The sequence below is a fragment of the Tenrec ecaudatus genome, chromosome 1 (genome assembly GCF_050624435.1).
Source record: "Tenrec ecaudatus isolate mTenEca1 chromosome 1, mTenEca1.hap1, whole genome shotgun sequence".
In the NCBI taxonomy this organism is placed as follows: domain Eukaryota; kingdom Metazoa; phylum Chordata; class Mammalia; order Afrosoricida; family Tenrecidae; genus Tenrec; species Tenrec ecaudatus.
Window position 1 is genome coordinate 191,430,737 of NC_134530.1, and position 21,929 is coordinate 191,452,665.

Genomic DNA, 21,929 nt, shown 5'->3' on the forward strand with positions numbered 1-21,929 from the left:
GGTTTAGTGGTTGCGGGGTGTGCCTACCAGTCAACTCCAACTCCTGGTGCCCCTGTAGGCTAGAGAGGAACTGGCGCATCGAGTGTCCCAGGCTGCAGCCGTTAGGGGCCTATGTCTCCAGGTCCTCCCCCGACAGAGCTACAAGTCGACAAGAATGGCCAGTCTTTCCATTAGTTACTGAGAGCTGCACCTTTGTGTCCCCGGGCTCCTCGCTGTAACAATGGCATCGCTTAAAGCTGAGGCCACCCAGACGGCGTAGAAAACTGACCATGTCCAACTACTGTAAAAAAAAAAAAAAAGAGGCTGTGTCACTTGGTAAGGTGGTTCTGAACAATGAGACCCGTTCAGAAGCCAGCCTCTTTCTAATTTGGACCGTCCATCCAGCAGTCACCGGCGAGGAAGAGCGCCGTGTCAGAGAACAGTTGACCATGCCGGGGTTGGCTTATTCACTCCTTTGGCTGCTTCCTTGGGGCGTGTCCTCACTGTTCTAAACCATACAGATTTAGAAAACTAACTGCTTTTGGCTCACTGGAACAGTCTCAGGACAGAAAAGAAGAGAAAGATATAACACAGACTCTTAGTTGACACCGATTTTTTTTAATTTAAAAAGAAAATCGTTTCCATGAAGGTACCTCTAGTTCCCTTCACTTGTCAAATCACCAGGCTTTTAAAAGGTTGGCTCTACCCATAATCAACCAGAAAAAAATCATTTTCTAAACCCACACGGATTACAGAGGCAGGAGCAGGGACAAATATAGTGATGATGGGCAGACAGGATTATTCCCTGGCTAATAGCTCCACGCCTCACTCTGATTGTGGAGTGAAGTGTGTGCAGGTGGACAGGCCATGGCTGCTGAAGGAGGAGAGGTGGGTGTGGGGGCGTGATCCCTCCCCCAGGCAGCCGCAAGGGGAGCCGGGCACAGGACGCCTGTGAAGGCAGAACACATGCTGCTGTCACCGGGAGCTGCACGGCCTTTTCTCTCCTTTTTGTCAGACTGACTAATGGCTCAGATGGTGGAACAACCAAACGATGACTAAAAGATGAGTCAAATACTTTCACATCCCATCCTTCCACCGAGGCAGGAACACAGGCAAGCAGAGAGCAGGTCATTAGGGACTCTAACCAATCCTTGTTAAATCCAGAGAAACTCCACGCTCCTTAATGACTGCCTCTTTCCGTCTAAGTCATTTTACATTGGGGAGCTGAGGCCAATAGATCTTTATTACCTGTGGCACCTCCTGATCTGCTCTGAATGATGCGAAAGCTAGCTCCGGGCTCCTATTCTGGCTCTGTCTGCCTTCTCTCCTGCGGTCTCCCCTACGGGTCTCCAATGACCCCCAAAGGGCATAAGGAAATTCTAAAACTAGTCTCAAGGTTAAGTTTCCTGATGTTTGTGAAGACAAAATTTCATTTAAATATGAAAATGACTCACATAGAGAAGTAGGGCTGTGGAAAGGCAGGAAGGGTTCACGGAGTGTGGAGTTCAGGACAGATAACCCCTCATGAGTAATTTCATGAGGGTGGGGGATGGCCAGGGAAGGGGCTGGGGGAGAAAGGGGGAACCCATCACAATGTTGGATATATACCCTCTACCCCAAAGGGGACAAATGAGAGAAATGTGGGTGGTTGATCAAGGATTCATGAGGGTGGGAAGGGGAGGGGGCGGGGAAGAAAAGAGGCGCTTATACCAAAGGCTCAAGTAGAAAATGTTTTGGAAATGATGATGGCAACACATGTACAAATATGCTTGGCACAATGAATGTATGGAATGTTATAAGAGCTGCCAGGACCCCCCTCCCCAATAAAATGATTTTTTAAAGACTTGCATGGAATTCCAATCCCATCTCATTTATTGAGTATTTCCCAAAAGTAACTCACTCTGCTGGGTGTTATGATACACACAAAGGTTTTTTGGTACAGCACCTGCCTGCTCCTAAGGAACGTACAATATATCTGGAACGAAGAAAAGAACATAGCCTGCATTGGCTAATCACCTGCCCTGTGCTTCACACATTCGTCGTACGTATCGCTCTCAAGAACCTAGTGAGATAGAGATTGTAGTACTCACTTCACAGTTGCTGTTGTGACCCCCACCCCCAAATGTATGGCTCAGAGTCTTTAAGTATCCACCTCCCAAGTAGTGAGCCTGAGATTCAAACCCACGCCAGGCTTTCAGAATCCTGTGCGCTCGGTGCACACGCTGTTTGTTCTTCATGGCACAAAGCAGGATGGGGCAATCGGGAACGTTTCCAGGAAGATAGAAGAGGAAGAGAAGAAACCGTCACCCTCCTGAGCAGAGAGACATGTGGAAGACGCCCCTCTTGCAGTCAGGAAGGCGTATGTGGGCAGAGATGAGGAACTATCAAGACTGGCATGGGCAAAGGGAAGAGGCGGGCAAGGCCAGTATGTGCTGAGGGACTCGTGAAGCCGTGGGATATAAGGGGTGGAAAAAGTACACTGGGGCAAGACCAGTCATAACTGAGTGCTAGCCCAAGGGGCCTGGATTCTACCATGCAGGAAATGCTGAGCAGTCCTGGTGGTGCAGCGGTTAAAGCCCTCAGCTGCACCACCAGTGGTTTGAACCGGCAGCTTTTGTAACGATTTATAGAAACCTCCTGCAGCAGTTCCACTCTGTCCCATGGGCAAGTGTGAGTTGGAGTCCCCTCGACGGCAGTGAGCTGGTGGCTGAGGCAATGTGGAGCACACACAGGTGTTCTGAGATAAGACATGGGTGTAGTCGGGCTTTGGAAAGGTCCCCATGGCAGTACTGCGTAACATGGGGGGCTAGGGCATGAGTAGTTTGAAGACAGGAAAGCCAGGAGGGAGGTCACTAGAAATAGCAAATGAGAGGTTAGTCAGATGCTGAAGGGGACCTGGAAATGAGAGAGAGATGGGAGTTGGGGCTCCGTAGGTTGGCATTAGATCATACATGATGAATGCCGTGGCCTTACAGCCTGGTTGGCCTAAGACCCCTCTTTTTCTGGTGTAATTACTCAGATCATTTTACATTCAAAAGGGTTCAAACTTTCAACTGTGATCACCCTAATTGTGAGCAATAACAAAACAGAATCCAGGGTGACTCTAAGAATTTAAATCCAGATTAGTAAGGAAGGTGGTGGAACCTTTAGGAACTCAGGAGGGTAATCAAGTTTCTTGGAAAGGGGGCAGGTTTGTCTGTGGACAAGCTGGATTTGCTGCTGACACAGGATTTACTTCAGGGAGATGAGCACCTTGCCGGTGGATCTGCGCTGTGCCACATGAAGGAAGGCATCATTGACCTAAAAACAAATGTAAAAACTGTAGTCACACTATGTGTATACACACATACACACACACATATTTCAACAAACATCTCTTCCCGCTCCAATGATTAAAATTACTAAGGTATTAAGATATATTGCTAAACAAAAGGATGAATACAAGGAAGAAAAGGGTAGTGGGGTCATGGGGCATTAAACCACCCAAGGGGAGGGTATTGTTTATATCTCCACAGGGAAAGTGGGACCAGACTTCAACCCAGTGCCGCAAGGTGTGAATGCAATATCCCGGCATGGAGTAGGGAACCAGTGGAGAGGTCTGGGAGGCTGGCCCCAGAACCATAAATTAAGTGGATTCCTGCCCCTCCCCCGAAAAGAATTTGTTCCAAAGGACGACATTGACTCTGCAGCCCCGGGGGATGAACATATCTGATCAGAGCACACGGGAGCAGATGAAGGGGCAGGAGGAGAGAGTGGAGCACAGCCTGGCCCACCAGGCCGTGATGATGATGTTCCTGAGTAGAGCAGCCAGTCCACAGAGAGAACAACATGGCTGGCCCCACTATGAGAAATGATGCCAATCAGTAACTAAGGGCGATACAGGGGACAGCACCGGAGACACAGTGTGGGAATTGCACCTGACCTGATCCCACCACACCGAGGCAAATCACTGGGGGAGTGCAGCGGAACAAAACAAAAAAAAAAAAGATTTATTGCTATTGAATTGTAAATAGCTAACTATGCAATTTTATGTACTTCATCAGTACAAGCATCACTACAAGCTCAATAATAATTAAGGACAACCTGGCCTTACTTTTTCTCTCTACCTAAATCTGTAATTTCCAATTTTGTCAGATGAATGCCAACAGAGTTCTCCACTCTTTCTATATCACCATTGTCCAATGTTCCACACATTTCAAAGGAATCAATATTTGAACTGACATTTTAAATATATATTTTTATTAAAAGTGTCCTGTTTCTTATGTAACTGGAATTGTAATCTATGTCAAATTATCTTATAGAAGTATGAGGTTACCTAATGTAAATAGAAAGGCAAAGGAGAATGAGAGAAAGGAGACAAAGTTCCATTATCTGTAGATAATGTAATGATCTATATACACACACAATAAACTAACCAACCCAGCAGACAAACAAATCAAATGAAAATAGAATATTGTAATCAGTTACAAAAATACTGGTGTTTATGTACATCTAAAATAGTCAACTAGGAAATATAGCATACATAAGATATTAATCAAAAGGCAACAAGAATCATCAACTCTTGCATAACTAAGAATAATCCAGAAGACTTTATGGAGAAAAAACTTATTAAAACATATAAAAGAGCTGAGTAAGTGGTAATATACCCCTGCTCACAAACAACTTAAGATTGTAAAAACATCAATTCTCCCTGCATATTAACCTATAAGTTCAATGCAAATTCCAGCCAGTTTTTGAGAAGCCAAACAAGTTGATTTTAAATTCTATCAAAAAGGCAAAGTCAAGTTTGGAAAAGTAGAGCAAAGGTGGAAAAATTACCCTTCCAGATATGAAGGCACACTTCGAAGCTATACAGATGAAAACAGATATGCAAACCCATGAAACAGAACACGGAACCCAGAGCAGACCCATGTATATGCTGGAACTAGCAATGTAATGAAGGTGGCACCATGTGAAAACCATCTCACTAATGGACACCCAGTGCATATGAATGTTGGACATTGAATATGGAAGACAAAAGACAAATCAATGAGTTTAAACTCTAGTGCCCATGATGAATACTGACATTAAAAGACTGCTAAAAGAACAAACAAATATGTCTTAGAAGAAGTACAACCAGAATAGTCCTTCGACTCGAGGATGGCAAGACTTCATCTCACATACTTTGGACATGTGTGGGAGTTACATAATCGTTTGTTAATTTGACAGGATTAAGAGTGAAGGGGTGGAGTCTAGCCTATCAATCAGGTGATAGACAATGAGGCCTCTGTGTGGGCATGGCCTTCTCCTGAGGATTCTGGGAACTCCGGTATTCCTCCTTGGAGGCCGGAGACACACACTCTTTCTGTGCTCACTCCCTGTGAGACATTTCTGATGAGAAGCCACATGAAGCCACCCTGATGCAGCCAGAACCCTGGGAGCTGGAGGAACCACATGGACACCCCTGCCAATGCTGAGATGCTTACAACACCACTGGATCCACAAGACTTCCCACCTACTGACTTGTGATCTTCCTGCATTCAGCATCATTGCAGGTATTTGGTGAGTCTAAAGGGGACTTTACACATTGGTATTGGATATATGGGTTAATATCAGACTTATAGACTTGATCTGGACTGGGCTGGGATGTTTTCTCAATATTCAACTGCTCTTGTATATGAAGCCCTTTCTTATACACACAAATGCCTGTGGATTTGTTTCTGTTGTGTGTGCAGACTAGCACAGACATGTTATGGGGAGAGTCTAGTCCCTGGAAAAGGACATCATACTTGGTAAGGTAGAGGGGCATCAGAAAAGAGGAAGATCCTCAACAAGACAGATTGACACAGTGGCTGCAACAGTGGGCTGCAACAAAAGAGCCCTTGTGAAGATGACACAGGACAGGGCAGGGCTTCGTTGTGTTGTACAAAGAGCCACTAGGAATCAGAAGTATTTGACAACATTAGATCTAGACGCATAATACGACCAACGCATAACAGACTCAGAGGGACACTATTGCAAAACCTACCATTAGTATATAGAAATCAGCATCAATGGAAAGGGCAGCTGACGACCACCGGTTTCTGCATCACCTGGGAGCTCCTTACAAATGAACTGACTCAGCCCCCATTTTACCCCCAATGAATCAGAATCTATATTTTATCCAGGTAATTTGGATGCAAATTAAACTTTGGTGGAGCACAGATTACACATGGAATTCTTGAAACTGATCATCAAAGTTACACCTCAGCTTTTAAAACTTGGAAGTTGTCTTTTGCCACAACCTGCCCAAGGTAGTGGGGAGAAAAACTGGTCCAATAATTCTGGAGAGCAATTGATCCTCACATTGATGTGCCTACATCATTTGTCCACATAATTCTACTCTTAATAAAAGTCCTTCAAATCCAAAATACAAGTCCCTGAAGATACATGAGACTCAGCACAGTGTCATGGACTGTGCAGCGACCTCACGGTTGATGGGCAGGAGGAGGACTTGCGAGCCACAGTGGGCGCACATGATGGAAACACTGCAGCATGAGAAGCCATGAGCCAGATACCACCCAACGCAGCTCCACCTGTAAAAGACAGCACTGAGTGGAAAATAAAGGCATAGGATGAGGTCTGTTGCACAAGAGCCATTTATCAATTTAAAAATATATTGGTCTGGCTGCATGAACTGCACTGAGATCATCTTAAAACCTTCAACCAAAAGTATCACCGGAAGTCTTCTTAAAAGCCAACCAAAGTTGAACTTCTCTAGTGAAGAATGTCCGCCTTGAACCCTGCATTAAGAGCAGTTCAGATGGAACCAGATTAATGAGTGCAATTTGCAAGCGTGGACAGGAAACTTAGGAGGCCGTGGGTTTATGTCAATGGGTAAGAACAACTCGGAAAAGGATGGTGAGATTGGTCGCTGAACTTAAAGCATGTAATCAAGGTTGCTGACTCATACATGTAGACAATTTTGAATTAATGCACGTTCTACTGGAGAAATTCCCAATAAGAACAAAAACAAATCGAATAAATTGCGATAGCAATAGGAGTCCTGGGGTGCTGTCTGAGAAGCCCTGGATGGCTAACATCAAGGGAGCCAGGTCAAACTCAGCAGGGGCTCCCAGGAGAAAGGAGAGACTGCCTGCTCCTGTAAAGATCTGCCCTCCTGGGAATCCTACCCACGGGGGCCTGAGTGGGAACCAACTTGATCACTGTGGGTTTATAATTACACAAAATGACTCTCGTTTCATAGGGAAATATGAACTGCAAGCTATTACAGCCACACTACTATGACTGACTCTTGGGAGAAGAAAACGAGTGGTTGTGGAGGAGGGCAGGGAAAATCAGTACAAAAGGAATATGTGAATCCAAACATAGAGACGTTACAGCAAAAGATGGGCCCGTGTGGTCCAAAACTGAAAACGTGGTTTGAAATTATGCAACCTCTCCACTTGAGAGCCCCAAGGGAAGCATAAGAAAAATAACTCAGAGAGGTATACATTTGCAGAGAAATTAATCAAGCATGCCGTCTCTCTGCAGTTAAGAACCGCCTGGTTTTGAAAACATCTGTCTTCCAGGATTTTGAGCCGTACAGAGACCTTCTGATCTCAGCAACTGTAGATTCACTAAGAAGAGGTGCAAGTTCAAGAGAGAGGTCTGAGGCACTCATCCCGCGCTGTCCTTGTCCGCCAGGTGCCTCACAGCCACACTCCTCTCTCTGTCAGCCAGAAGTCACCTGTGTCCTAGGAAATATCACCACTCAGCAAGGAAGAAAAAATGTGTTTTAAAACTTGAGAAAAGAAGTATTCTCTGGGATCCTGATGCCCTTTTTCTCTTGGCGCCTTTCTCTCCTGCAAACCGCTATTCATTTTTAAAAGATGAGTGTGATTCCTCCAAGTGCTATAACTTACTGTGTATATATAAATTTTAGAAATATAAGTTTACCATAATGTACCACCAATCTCCCTGGCTTCTTCAAAAGATACTACTGGGGGGAAGCACAAACGTTTTGATCAATGACTTGAGATTCTCATCAATTTACCCAGCCAGTACTTTATCTCCTGTTTCGTCTAGGTTTTCACTTTTGTTCTGTTTTTTCAGATGTTCTGTCACTTCTCTCCATGATGAGTTGCCACTTCTAGAATCATTGTAACTGCTTCTAAAAATAACTCACCTCTGCCCACTTCTACTTGTGGTTTCTCTCTGGGCTTGCAAACGAGACAGCCAATGAATGTTTAGGACGTTCACACGACTCTGAACAAGAAAGCAAGAAGAAAGACGTCTGCCTTTAAACCAGGGTCCTTTGCTTTAAAGACCAGGGTCTCCTGATAGCTCGGTCTGGTATCTATAGACACCCCTCACCCCCTTCTGTGTTTCTAGCCTGGGATACAGAGAGGGAGGCTGCTCAGTACGAATGCCCACGTGGCCATGCAGCTGTGCCCAGTACCTTCTCTGCCTTGGGCTCTCAACTGGGATGAAGTCATAATGCAATCTGTCTCTGGAGATGTGCAACATAGAGTTTGGAGCCGAGTGAAAATACTGCTTTTGCTTACTGATATAGAGCTTCTGCTGTTGAAATTCCTGCTCATCAAGCAGAAGTAATCAGTGTAATGGATAGTTCCTCAATACGTCAAGCTAATTCAGGCTTCCTATTAAAAATTGTCCCCTCCCCCTATCATAGCACTACCCCAAGACCAGCTTAACTAACAAGGGCTATCCTTTACATTTTCCACTGACTTGCCTAAGAAGGTACTCACTGAATGTTTAGAATAAAATAATTTTATGAAGAAGTAAATAAATATATCAGAAATTGAATGGAATCATTTTTGTTTTTTAAGTAAAAACTTTTAGTGATATACTGATATAACTGTAGTATGTTAATTGTATTATTGCTTTAAAAGCCAATTAATGCTGTAAAACCTAGGACTATAAAGATCATCAATGAAAATATAGGGACAAATTTAAAGACCCTGTTACAGGGCATAAACACTGTAAAACATAATGAACAACAGAGAAACAAGTAAGGACAAACTAGATGCCTGAGACCTCCTGCAGATTAGTCACTTGTGTGCATGAAAAGATTCCACCCAGAGTAGAATTGGGGGGAGAATGACATACATCAGACACGGGATTAATTTCTAAAACTTACAGAAAACTTCAACCCCTCAACAACAAACATAATTTAATTTTAAAATGGGCAGAGGGAACTAATAACAATGAGCACAAGAAAGAAGAAAATGGTCTAAAATTGACTGTGGTGATGACTATACAACTGCTGTTAATATGATTAAGCTAGTAAATTATATATGTGACTTATCTGCCAACAAAACTGTTCATTTTTTTTAAAGAGAAAAAAAACAGTCAGAAGACATGAGCAGAAAGGAGAGATCACGTGGCCAACAAGCACAGAAAGAAGTACTCTTGATCATTAGCCACTCAAGAGTTGCAAATCAAAACAACCAGCATTAGCAGCAAAGTTAAAAACAAACAAACAGAAAACAACAAATGTTAGTGAGGACATGGAGAGATTGGAGTTTTCATATACTTTAAAGGTGAAGAGAAACCAGCCAGTGCATTTCACCAAAGAGGACATATGAGGGGATTTCAAAAAGTTTATGGAAAAATTCTAATATTTTAACTCCACTTGTCAGGAAAAAAAATTTGAAACACCCTCATACAGACGACAAGATTCTCAAGATTAGTCCCTAAGGAAATGTAAATTAAAACTACAATCGGATACTAATGCACACCAGTGAGAATGGCTAAAATTAAAGGAAATCATGGAAAAATACTAAGTGCTGGCAAATTGGAACCCTCATGCATTGTTGATGGAAATTCAATGGTGCAACCAACTTAGAAAATAGTTTGGCAGTTTCCTAAAAGTTAAACATATTCTTAGTTTATATCCCAGAATCTGAGTCTTAGGATAAATAAACACATAGATCTAATACACTTAATGGAGAAAAACTTTTCTCCTAGAAATTGGAATTTATATATTGGGGGTGGGGAGAGAAGAGGTAATCCTATATATAAAAAGTCCAAAGAGTCTGTAAGAAAAGACCTAAAACACAGAGAGAGAGAGACCTCACTGACAGTCTGTCCTGACTCGTAGTGGCCCTACAGAGCAGGGCAGAACTGCCTCTGTGGCTTCCTGAGACTGTAATCCTGTATGCAAGTAGAAAGCCTCATTTCTCTCCGACAAGCAGCTGGTGATTTGGGTCTGCACACCTTGTAGTTAGCAGCCCAAAGCATAACCAGTATGCCATCAGAGCTAATAGAGGGATTTAATAAAGGTGTGTTGAATAATATTAATAGTCAACAAACAAAATCAGCTGATTCTCTATACACCAGCAATGAGAAATCTGAACGTGAAATTAGGAACACAATTCCATTTACAGCGGTACCTAAGAAATTAAAATACCTAGGAATAGTCCTAACTGGGATGTGAAGGACTTTGACAGTGAAAATGATCAAACACTGCTGAAAGAGGTTAAAGACGTAAGTAGATAGAAAGATGTTTCATGTTCATAGACAGAAGATTTACTATCACAGATTCAATGCAACCCTGATCAAAATTCCAATAGCCTTTTTACCAAAAAAATTTTTTAAATAACCAAGACTCAATTTTATATGAAAAGGTAAGAAGAGGTTTTGAGTAACGAAAAACCATGCTGAGAGAGAAGAGCCAAATGGAACTCCTAGTTCCTCGTTTTACAGCACACGAAACAGGAAGCACGCCGGCGGTGCTGTCAGCTGAATGCCGGGCCGCTGGCGGCAAAGTCAGGTTCAGTAGGAGAAAGCTGAGACTGGCAGCCTCCGGAGGCACGTGCAGCCTCGGGAACCCGGTAAGTCAGCCGGACTACGGGGTAGTAGGTGTGGTTTTGAAAGGTAGCTAGATTAGGGATAGAGGGGGGTTGCCTCCCCAAAATCCCTGCACTAGCGTCCACCAGCTGGCAGGGCCTTCTCCCTTGCAGGTATGCTCTATGTGTGCCGTCTGACGCTTAAGCGCCTGCGGGTCCTCTTGGGCCGCCTTCTCGTGGGATTTCCTGTTCTGGGTTCCGCAAGCTTGGCTTTGCTCTCCTGGTCCGGTATTCCTTCCCCTGTTTTTTCACGCACCCCTAGAGTGGCCAGCTTCAGACGGGAACACCTGCGCGGTCCCCACGCGGCCTGCAAGCTTTCCAGAGATAGCTATACTTTCTGAAACTGCGAGACCTGAAACGTCCCTTTCCCTCATAAAAGTTACTGGACTTACAAAAGTGCTTCTGCCGCGGGAATTCTTTCAGCGTTGCGAAGCAAGGACGGAGGTGAACCTCCCCAGAAACCTAACAGTTTGGGTGTTAATTAAAATAGGCTGGCACGGCATAACAATGGACATGGATTGAAAGTCTAGCTCTAAACCCACACATCCGTGGTCAGTTCATGTTTGCCAAGAAGGCTAAACCCATTTGATGGAAAGAACAGGACCTCTTCAGTAAGTGAAATGGGGCCCTTGACTCACATCATTCACAAGAACAAACTCCCGGTGCATGAAGGATATAGATGTGTGAGTGAAAACCGTGAGAGGAATCAAACAAGCCAGGTCTACACTGCCGGGCCTTGCGATCAACAAGGGCTGATCTAATACAATAACAGAATCACAAACGGCAAAAGGCCAAATAAACAAATAAATGAGACATCATAAAAATTCATCAAAATAATGTCACACACCCCCCAAAAAAATCAAAAAGAGAAGCTACTGACCGGTAGAATATCATTGGAAAACCATATATCAGACAAGAATCTAATAACCAAAATACATTAAAAATTTCAAAATGTAATAGCAAAATGAGAAATAGCCCTCACATAAATAGGCAATGGATTTAAACTCACATTTCACCCAAGAGGACTTTCAAATGCCAACCAAACACGGGAAAAGATGGGCAGTATCGTTAGGCGTCAAAGAGAAGCTAGTGCAAACCACAGTGAGATGGCATTACTCTCGCACGAGGCTGGCTAGTATCAAAATCAATAACTGAAACAGAACATTATAATACACCTCAGGATTTATGGAACTTGGAACCGTTACCCATGAGCGGTAGGGCTGCAAATGGTACAGCCAAGGCAAGAAACAGTGTCGTGGTTCCTAAAAAACTATCAACAGAGCCACAATAAAAAACCTGCAAATGCACTGCCATCAAGTCAATTCCAACTCAGAGTGACCCGATAGGACAGGGTAGAACTGCCCCTGTGGGTTTCCAGAACCATACATCCCATCCTGACAGGAGTAGAAAGCCTCCTCTTTCTCCCACAGAATAGCTGGTGGTTTTGAACTGCTGGTCTTGCGGTTAGCAGCCCAACACACAGCCCGCTACATGGCCTAGCCAGTCTACTCCTACGTACACACCCAGAAGACTTGAAAGTAGAGACTCAAAAAGAGAATTTCACACCAAAGTTCATTACAGCACAATTCACAAGAGCAAACGATGGAAAGATCATATATGCCGGTCCACAGATGAATGAAAAAATAAAATATAGGACATATAAACAATCGTCTACTACTCAGCCCAGAGAAATGAAGACTTGATAAACGCCACAGTGTGCGTGGAATTTAAAGATACCATACTGCACATGGATTGTGATAAGAGCTGTAAGACACCCCCCAATAAAATGAATTTTTTAAAGATACTGAGCTCAATTAGCCAATTGCAGTTGTATGACCTCATATAAAAAAGAAAAGGCAAATGTATGAAGTGCAAAGCTTATTGTGATTAGCAGGGGTGCAGGAGAGAAGAAAAAGAGGGGTTAGCAGTATGGAAAAATCACATTAAGGATGGGGTTGCGTAGCCGATTATTGTATTTGCTGTCAATATGTTGCACACCTATGACAAGTTGAAGTGGCAAACGTTGTGTGAAGATATATTTACACGAATATATCCTCATAAGAGAGAGTGCAGTTGCAGCGATTGCTTATATATACCAAACACCTCGTGGGACTTGGTTCTGTTCTACCTCCTAGTTGGTTACCTAGTGCCTGGGGTCTTAAAGCTTGCAAAATAAAATAAAATAAAAGAAAGAAAGGAAGGAAGGAAGGAAGGAAGGAAGGAAGGAAGGAAGGAAGGAAGAAAATTAATTTAAAATAAAAGCTTGCAAATTCACAGCACAACAACTGGTTTCTATTCGTCTGAAGCAATGGAGGAAGCAGGAACCTCCGTGGGAGTGTGTGGCTAACGGCCTCCAGGAACAAGTGCCCCCTCTGCCTTGAGAGCAGAATCGGGTGTGTTCGACTTCCACTCCTGAAGGTCCTTATCAAGTACGCCATCTGAAGAGGAAGCGTGAATGCTAGACTTTCGGGAGCCTTGGAAAGAAATGAATCTCCTGAAACTACTGTCCTGAGTTCTTCTTTCTGTCAAGAATAACCGCTGAAGTTCTTAAGCCAAATAAGAGTTTGTCTTTACTAATGAAAGAGGTCTGCCTGGAGCAGTGTCCTCTTGAGAACTAGCTACATGGAATCAAACAGACGGCACCTTGAACGACCAGGCAGGACCTTCTGGCAGTGGTGAGCTGATGGTAACGGTGGAGGGACAACTTTGAGAGGAGGGTGGGAATGAGTGTCCGGCTGGAACAAGGTGACCCGTGTAACCGATGGGTACGTGGAAAGACGGTGGAACTGGTGTTGGCATTGCTATGTACATTCTCAGCAACGCCAACAAAATCGATCGAACTGTAAAGAGCAAACCCCCAATGGTGACATCTCTACTCCGGCAGCACTAGCTAACCAGGCCACGCGGAATACTTCCTCCTTTGCTGACATAGTAAAGATATGAGAAAATGAACTACGTTTGAAAAGACTATGCCTCATGACAGGAAAACCACAACATGAAAATACAAGGCTGGAAGCAGTGACGTCTGGCACGAACAGCCCGGACGACCCTAACCTGACTTGAACAAAGCATCTCTCCCTTCTCCGAATGACTGGAGTTTCTCAACTCTCCATTGCCCTCAGGTCGATTCCAACTCACAGAACCCCCCCTCCCCCCCCCCCCAGGGCAGGGGAGAACAGTCCCTGTGGATTTCTGAAACTGTAATTCTTCATGGAAGTAGAAAACCCTGTCTTTCTCCTGAGGAGTGGCTGGTGGTTTAGAACCACTGACTGTGGCTCACAGCCTGAAGCGTAATCACTTCTTTCCCCATGTAATTTCAATGTTAAAATAAACTGAGCTCCCACCAAAAATGAAAACGCTCCATCCATCCTACCCTGAGTGCCTCCCGTTCACATCCACAGCTCCGCTGCCCATGTGCAGACGCGTGCACGCAACAACACTCTGAAGGAAGCCGAAGCACATTAGTGGCACTGGCAGGGGGAGGGGAAGAGGGAGTGAAGAGTCACCCAAATTAACCACAGCAACTGATGGAAGAATTCCAGTCTCACGACACCCGCCATAGTTTAGTGTTCTGTTCACAGAAGCTCAGCTTCCATCATCTGGTTGCACTTTAAAGTGTACTTGAAAATCAAAGGTCAAGTTAAGTGTTTCCTTCTGAGGCATGGATGTTGGGGAGTTCAGGGTTCACATCAACACTTGTGAATTATTTTCCAAACCACCATAAATCCCTTCTATTTGAGAGGCTAGTGCTGTAGGGAGTGTCCTCAAATTCAGCTCCTCCACAGCCTCTGCAGACTCCACCTCACACGTGGCTCACTCAGTCTGGTGAAGAGTGTTCCCCCAGAGGACCGGGAGAAATCTTGCCCTCCGTAGCCTGTGAAGCCCCATGATTCTAGGTTGATTTCTCCACCTTCTCATTCCAGAAGAGTAAAATCTCTAATATCCAAGATAAAGTATGCAGTAACTTGACCCAGGTGAACTCCTGGCCTTGTCTACGTCCACTAGCCTTCAGAGCCTCTTACCTCCTCCAGCTTAAACACCGCTCCAACGTGGGGCTGGATGCGCCCTTGCTGGCAGTACTCCAGTGCCAAGGCCAGGGTTTTGGAGACGAGGGGAAAGTTGTGGACTCGGTAGCGGCCCCAGTACAGCCCCATGGCAGAGACGTTCTTCAGGAGCAGAAGGTTGGCTGGCACCGAGGCAATGGTTCCTGCAGCAAATCCCACCACCACAATCCTGCCCTCCCACGCCAAGCTGAGGAGAAAGAACGGAGGGCAAGGTTTCTTTGTTAATGGACTTGCCCAAAGACAAAGTCCTGAAGGCAAAAAGGGACAGGAAAGATGGGTTCATGGAAATGGAAAACCACAATAAATGGTTTTTGTGTGTTTGTTTGTTTGTTTGTTTGTTTTAAAAGTACAACAGATGACTGGATAAACCAAACCAAAATGTTGGTACCTCATTGCAACGGACTATTAGTCAGAAGGAAAATAAAGTCCTGGTACGTGTTACCTCATGCCTAAGGGAACCTTATGCCGACTGAAATCACTCGCTCACGGAGGATGCACTGTTGTATGATCCCACATATGGAAAAACCCAGCATCGGCCAGCGTATAGAGACCTACGTGCAGTGTAATTACTTGGGATGGCCCTTCCATCCATAGCTGCCCTCACTCCTGCCTAGAGGCTGCCTGAGAGCATACAAATAGGTGTAGAGGATTCTAAGGAGGGACTTGGTCCATGTTGCCATTCCACTGAGATTGACATGAGCCATCTCAGAAGCAGGAAAGAGAATCCCTGAGCAGCAGAAAGAAACACCGTGAGGAGCATATCCGCGACCCTGCGTGGAGAAGGACGGGCAGCCGGAGCCATGAAACAGCAGCAGGTCCAATGCAGGAGTAAAGCTGGGTGCCCTCAGGCAGGAGGCTGGCTCCTAGATTGGGGTGCCCTTGAAGGCACTTCTCAGTGCTCAAGGAGCGTTGCCACGTTTGCTTAAGCAGGGCAGAGGCCCTGGGGGTGAAAGGCCAGTGGGAGGAGTGGACATTCTTGGTGGCCACAGGAACAGATTGTCAGACCCATCAGAGAAGTAGTGTGCCATGGACAGGATGGCTGAGGTTAGAACAGGGTAAAGAAGGATTAAAGGGGGGGTACACAGCTGACCTCGGTCTCATAGAACTGTCAGCCCAGGACTGGGGTGGCATTGGATTCTCCTTCCCCCTGTGTAGCTATGCCATTTCTGCAGAAAGGAAAGGGAGCCGTATTGCATAAGGGACACTGAGCTTCTGTTAAAGGGAAGAGAAAATCTGAAAGTAGATCATGGTGATGACTAAATAATAAGATGACGATGATTCATGTCACTGAACTGCATGGACGTGCAAAAACATACAGAAAGGGCAAATGCTTGATTACGTAAGTGTTTGTGAAAATTGCTCGAGGATTATACTTGAGACCCACAGCTCTTCACTCCCCTCGACCATGCAAATTGTCAGGGTGATCTGTCCTTTAGCACATCGGGCTCACGAGTAGGAAAATATAAAAATAAGCCAGACCCAAAGCAGTATGGGTCAGAGCAACCAGCCAGTTTTATAGGGGGGCCCACCTTACAGTAAGGACTGTCTATTTAACCATCTAAAATGCTTTGTGGGCCCCAACGGGGTCTCTGTGAAGGTCATTCCATTTGCCATAACTTAAGACACCTCAGTTTGACGCAGGACTAAGAAAATGATTACAACATTTGAATGAAGGCCCGCTTGCATTTCTCAAAGACTGATTTCGGTTCTAAGTTGAGTTCTAGTTTCTTTTTTTTTTTAATTAATAAATCTTTTTACTGGGGCTCATAAAGCTCCTATCACAATCCGTACATACATCAATTGAGCAAAGCACCCTTATACATCCGTTGCACTCATCATTCTCATAATTCACCTTCCACTTGGGTTCCTGGAATCAGCTCGGTTTCCCTTTTTTTTTCCCTTCCCCAAGTTCTAGTTTCTAATTCAGCTCTTCCCTCTAAGTTACATGCTCGTCGGGAGTCCTTCCTCTCGCACACACTGCCAAGGAGTCGGCCCTGGCTCATAGCGACCCCTGGGGGTTTCCAAGACTGCGACTCTTGATGGGAACAGAAAGCAGTCTTTCTCCCCCAGAGCAGCTGGTGGTTTTGAAATGCCAGCCATGCGGATCCCAGCCCAACGCTTAACCACTACATCACCAGAGCCCTTGGAGGAGTACTTTGGATAAGAATTTCACAATCTTTCTGGGGCACCTTGTGAAAAGTACCGTACAGTGTGAGCTAAGTGGAAGTACCTCTGCAAAGAAACCTTTATCATCCTCTGAGAAAACATCGCCACCACCCTTCAAGACCCAGCGCTCCTCCCCGACATAAGGGCCGCCCGCCAAGTGTCAACGTGAACTCCACAGCCACTGGTTTGGTTTGGGGTTTCTTTAAGTCATGAGTTCCAAAAATAAACTAAACAAAAAATGTTGATAGAAAATCACTTGCTTGCTTGCTTGTTTGTCGTCCCCCCCCCTTTAGAAAGGAAATGAAAGCTATTGTCAAAACACAATTATCCAGAAACCCAAGGGGAGGCCAGAGAAGGGGAGAGTTTCAGCAGTTCTCCTCCAGGCTCTCCATCGTCCACCCACCCCTTCCTGTTTCAGAGTCAGCGCAATGCAAAGGCCATCAAGCAAGGAAACCGCCCGTCTGCTGGCGAAGGGGCCACAGAGCCAACTGGATGCCTTCTGTGGGCAGGCTGCTCTTTCTGCTTTTGTTGCTTCAACTTTAAACTCAGAGAAGCCACAAACTGAATGATGTCCGCCAGGCTCACCCAGGAATTCATACTGCTAGTTCACAGCACCCCGGAGTCCGGGGTGAAGAATAGACATGAGAATTGGTGTAATTCAACAGTCCCATGTTCTCACTAGTGACATTTTAAAAAAATAAAAGCAATTAAGAAAATGTCCTCCCCGCTCACTGTTTCAGAAACCGGCCAGGTGAGCGGAGCCTGCGCCACCATGCGCAGGGAACTGGGTGGAAGGGGACGGCCGCCCAGTGCTTCTAACATCTGAACAATGATGTCCAGAATCCTCCCATCCATGTATGTCAAACAGCTTGTGGGGGCTGCCAGAGCCAAATTTAGCCCGGGTATAATTTTTAAGTATTTGAATGTCTGCAGTCGCTTTTGGATATTTTCCCGCTGAGTATCTTGCTTTTGCTACATTTAAGCTTTTCCCAATTTTCCCTCTGCCTCTATCTATTCCTTTTCTCCCACCCACCCACTCAGCTGTCCTCACGGGCACGGAAGTATCTGCAAGAGGAGTTGCGATGACGAGGCTGTAGCAAGGCCAGAGGAGCACAGGTTTCCACAGAGCCCAAATTCCAGCCCTCACCTGCGGAGAGCCTCCAGGAACACATCTCCTCCCACTGTGTCGATGACCACGTCCACCCCGGAGCTGCCCACCAGCTTCCTCACTGCCTCCTTCAGGCTGCCCTGGCTGTAGTTCACACTGGACTGTGCACCCCTCTGCATGGCCAGCTGGCACTTCGGCTCACTCCCAGCTGCAGCTATGACCTGTAGGAAGAACACAGGCATGTGATGGTCCACAACATATACCTACAGGGTATATTCAGTACTCTGGGGTCCTCATTCCTAGATCTCCAATAAGTCAAGCTGGAGATGGTTCAGGAAACACAAACCCTCCTCCAAAAATACAACTTAAATCCACCAATAATTGAGTGCCTACTCTAAGTCAACCAGTTGGAATACATTTTCATACCAAGCTCAGTGTTAAAAAAGCAAGGGGCAGCAGTGTGATGGGCATCGTTCAGCAGGTTCCAGAGGTATCCACCCTAGATCTATGGCAAGAAAGACCGAGAAAGGCTTCCCAGAGAGGGAAGCGAATGTAAGAGCAGGGTCTGGAAGTAGAACAAATGTAGTGTTTAAATCTTGGGCCTGCCAATGATTAGGTGTGCTACCTTACATACGTCATTTAATTATAACTCCTATGGATTGACCTGTGTCCCCCAAAAAGACACATTGAGGTCTTATATCCCAGTAAATGTGAAAGTGGCCTTGCATGGCAAAAGGACTTTCATCAATGTCATTAGTTACCAGAGGTCATACGTAGGGCAGGCCCTAAGCCAAGAAGTCCTGCATCCTTAGAAACGAAGAAAATAGACACACATCCGCAGATGCACAAAGGAGGTGACCACGTGAAGGCAGAGGCAGAGAATGACGCGATGCGTCTATAAACAAACAATGCCAAAGGCTGCCCGGGGCCACCAGGAGCTGGAAGAGGCAGAGAGCAACTCCCCACAGGGCCTTCAGGGAGCGCACGGCTCTGCACGCCCTGGTTTCAGGGCCTGGCCTCCAGAATAAAGAGACAAGGAGTGGCTCTTGTTAGAAGCTGCCTAGTTTGTGGTATTACATCATTAGAAAAGCAATAAAAAAAACTGACAGAGGGCCAGAAAATATACTAAGAATTGTACATATACTAATAACTCCTTTGTAGTGAGCACTATTAGTGTGCCCATTTTATAGATGAAGAGAGTGAGTCTAAAGAGTTTAAGTGAATTGGCCCTGGTCACGTAGCTATAAAGAGGCAGAGCCGGGATCCAGACCCAGGAAACCTATCGCCAAAGTCCATATTTTCATCTCATTACTGCCTCGCAGCTTCTCTGGGCTTCGGTTCCCAGATTTATAAAATGAGACTCATTTTAAAAGCTAAATGGAACCCTGCATATCAAGCATTTGGAAAACAAACGCAAGAAATTATACATATGCAATCCTTTCTGCTATTTAACCTTCATAAGTGTTACGGGGGAGGTGGAGGGCCTCCTGTTCTATAGATGGAGACACAGACTCAAAAGAGGCCAGGAAAGTAAGCCAGCCCCATCTAGTTAGTGTGTGGCAGAGCATCGGCTGATCCTCAGTGCTGCCTCCCTCCATCACCCTGGAGGAAAGCGATATCTGAGGCCTGGCACAGACAGCACAGTTGGCTGTGTGCCAGACTGGGGGACAGTCTGGGCTCTGAACGTCTCCAGAGAAGTGACAGACAGCAATACATTGCCTAACATCAAACGCAGTGAATTCCACCTCATGGAGATTCATAGGAGTCAGAGTAGGGTTTTCGATGGTGTGAATGTGTAGCAGTAGATTGCCGGGTCTTCCAAATTACCTCTGGGGGTAATTATGAATCATTTGTGCTGCCTGAGCAGTCTAAAGTACAGATGTGGTTAGGTGCTGTTCAGGGGACTGCCAGCTCCTGGCTCACGACATGACAGAGCAGACCTGCCCTAGAGACTTGTCTTGGCGATGGCCTTTGTCCTGAGGGGCCACTGGGTGGGTTCAACTCACACCCTTTTGGGGAGCAGGCGTGTACTCAAATTCAGCAACTGCTTAAAGCATCCCCCACAAATACGGACCCATGGCCACAGAAATGATTCTGACTCAGAGCGCCCCAGCCCTATGGGATGGAGTACAACAGCACCAAGCAGCACCCACGAGATCGAAGCACTTGGGCCCCAAACTGGTGCTCAAAACTTGCATCTAAACACCAAGAATGTCTAAAAACCCAAACCATTGCCAGATTCTGATGCACAGTGAGTCAACAGGAAGGACAGAGAAGAATTGCCCCGGAGGCTTCCCAAAGCTGTAAATCTTTGTGGGATACAGAAGGATTTCTCCCAAGCTGTCTCTCCCAAATATATGCCAGATAGCTGCTTGGGAATGACTATACTTGGTCATTAGAAGTAGGTCAGGGGTTATTTTCCCTGAGAGCTATCAGCCATCTAGAGCAAGTAGTTACCACGGTTTATCCCACAACAAATAGGGACCACTCCCTTCTGATAAGGAGAGTAGTTGTCTGTTTCCTTGTAGGAGACCCCTGAGGTCAAACCCGTCCAAGGATGATCAAGGTTAGGTCGCCATCTTGAATCTGGGGTCCGCCTATCTTGTCACATGTATAACCCTAATCCCTCCCCTTCCTATTGCGTGTATGTCCCTAGACCACCCCTTCTGATTACTGTATTACCTATAGTACAGCCCCTTCCTGTGACGTATGTCCTCACCTGTAATTAGGGGGCTTGCATGTCTCCAGAGAATATAAAAGGGGCCGGGGCTACCATTAAACTCTCTCCCTCCACGTGGACCATCATGCGGGGCAGAGGTGAGCATGCTACCATGAATCGTTGACTGACTCCCATTTATTTCAATGCTTCACTTCTATTTCTCATGCTCTCTGTAACTTTACTATGATCTTTACTTATTATCGCTATACAATTGCGCCTACCGGACCTGTAATGATGTGTTAGAGGCTGGCTTCCCCTGACAAATCTTCCCAAAAGCACACTGCCACGCCTCCTGCCAAGAGCAGCAAGGGCATGCAAAGCCTTCTGCCTGGCAACCTGCTGGGTTAACCCACTGTGTCCACAGGGATCCCTAGATGATCTCTGCCCTTAGAAAATTCCATATCCATTCAGAATACTTGAAATGAAAAGCTACTCTCGGCTCATCCCCAGGTGGAATCTTCAGCTAGTTGAGGCTCCCTAAGAAGGCCATTAGCACCCCACGCCTCAGTGGGCAGGCGCCAGCCTAGAGTTGGGGCCTCAGGACAGTGCCAGGATTCCCACCAGGCCTTGGGGGAGACCAGAAGCACACCTTGTTCCCTCTCGGTGCCTCGCTTTTGTTACTTGTGAAATAGGATGTTAAATACTGACATTGCCTCCCTCTCCAGAGTGCTGTGAGAAGTGAGTGTCAGATAATTGCTGTGGAAGCACCTGGGAAGCGATATGAAAGCTGTGGATGGAAGGTGTTATCAAAATGGCCTATTCCAGTAGGTGGCACAGAAACGTTACTTGGATTGAATTTTGTGGGAAGGTCGGGGCTGGGTGGGTGGGGTGCTGAAGAAAACAGAAACATGCCATTGGGGTTGGTGAAAATAGCCGCCTTTTCTCTCTTCTGGGCCTCACAAGTACTTTAAGATGCAGGGTATCTTCCTAGAAATGTTAGTGGATGGTCCATGAGACTACTTGGGCTCTCCTCCTTAGAGAGGTGGCGATAACCCTTCTTTTTACCGTGCAATGTGCTATTAATCTGTGAGGAGCCACCTTCGGAATTCATGTGTCTCCCC

General features: G+C 45.7%; 1 protein-coding gene across 1 annotated transcript in view; it reads right to left on the bottom strand.

Moving 5' to 3' along the window:
* Positions 1-648: 648 nt before the first annotated feature.
* The window catches only part of LOC142422436 (quinone oxidoreductase-like protein 2), a 32,352-nt gene continuing 11,071 nt past the window's right edge, over positions 649-21,929 (bottom strand). The window contains exons 8-10 of the mRNA XM_075527824.1: positions 18,189-18,370; positions 14,834-15,062; positions 649-3,279 (exon numbers count right to left, since the gene is read on the bottom strand). Coding sequence (XP_075383939.1) covers positions 3,211-3,279; positions 14,834-15,062; positions 18,189-18,370 — 480 coding nt within the window. The 3' untranslated portion in view covers positions 649-3,210. The remainder of the gene's footprint in view (positions 3,280-14,833; positions 15,063-18,188; positions 18,371-21,929) is intronic.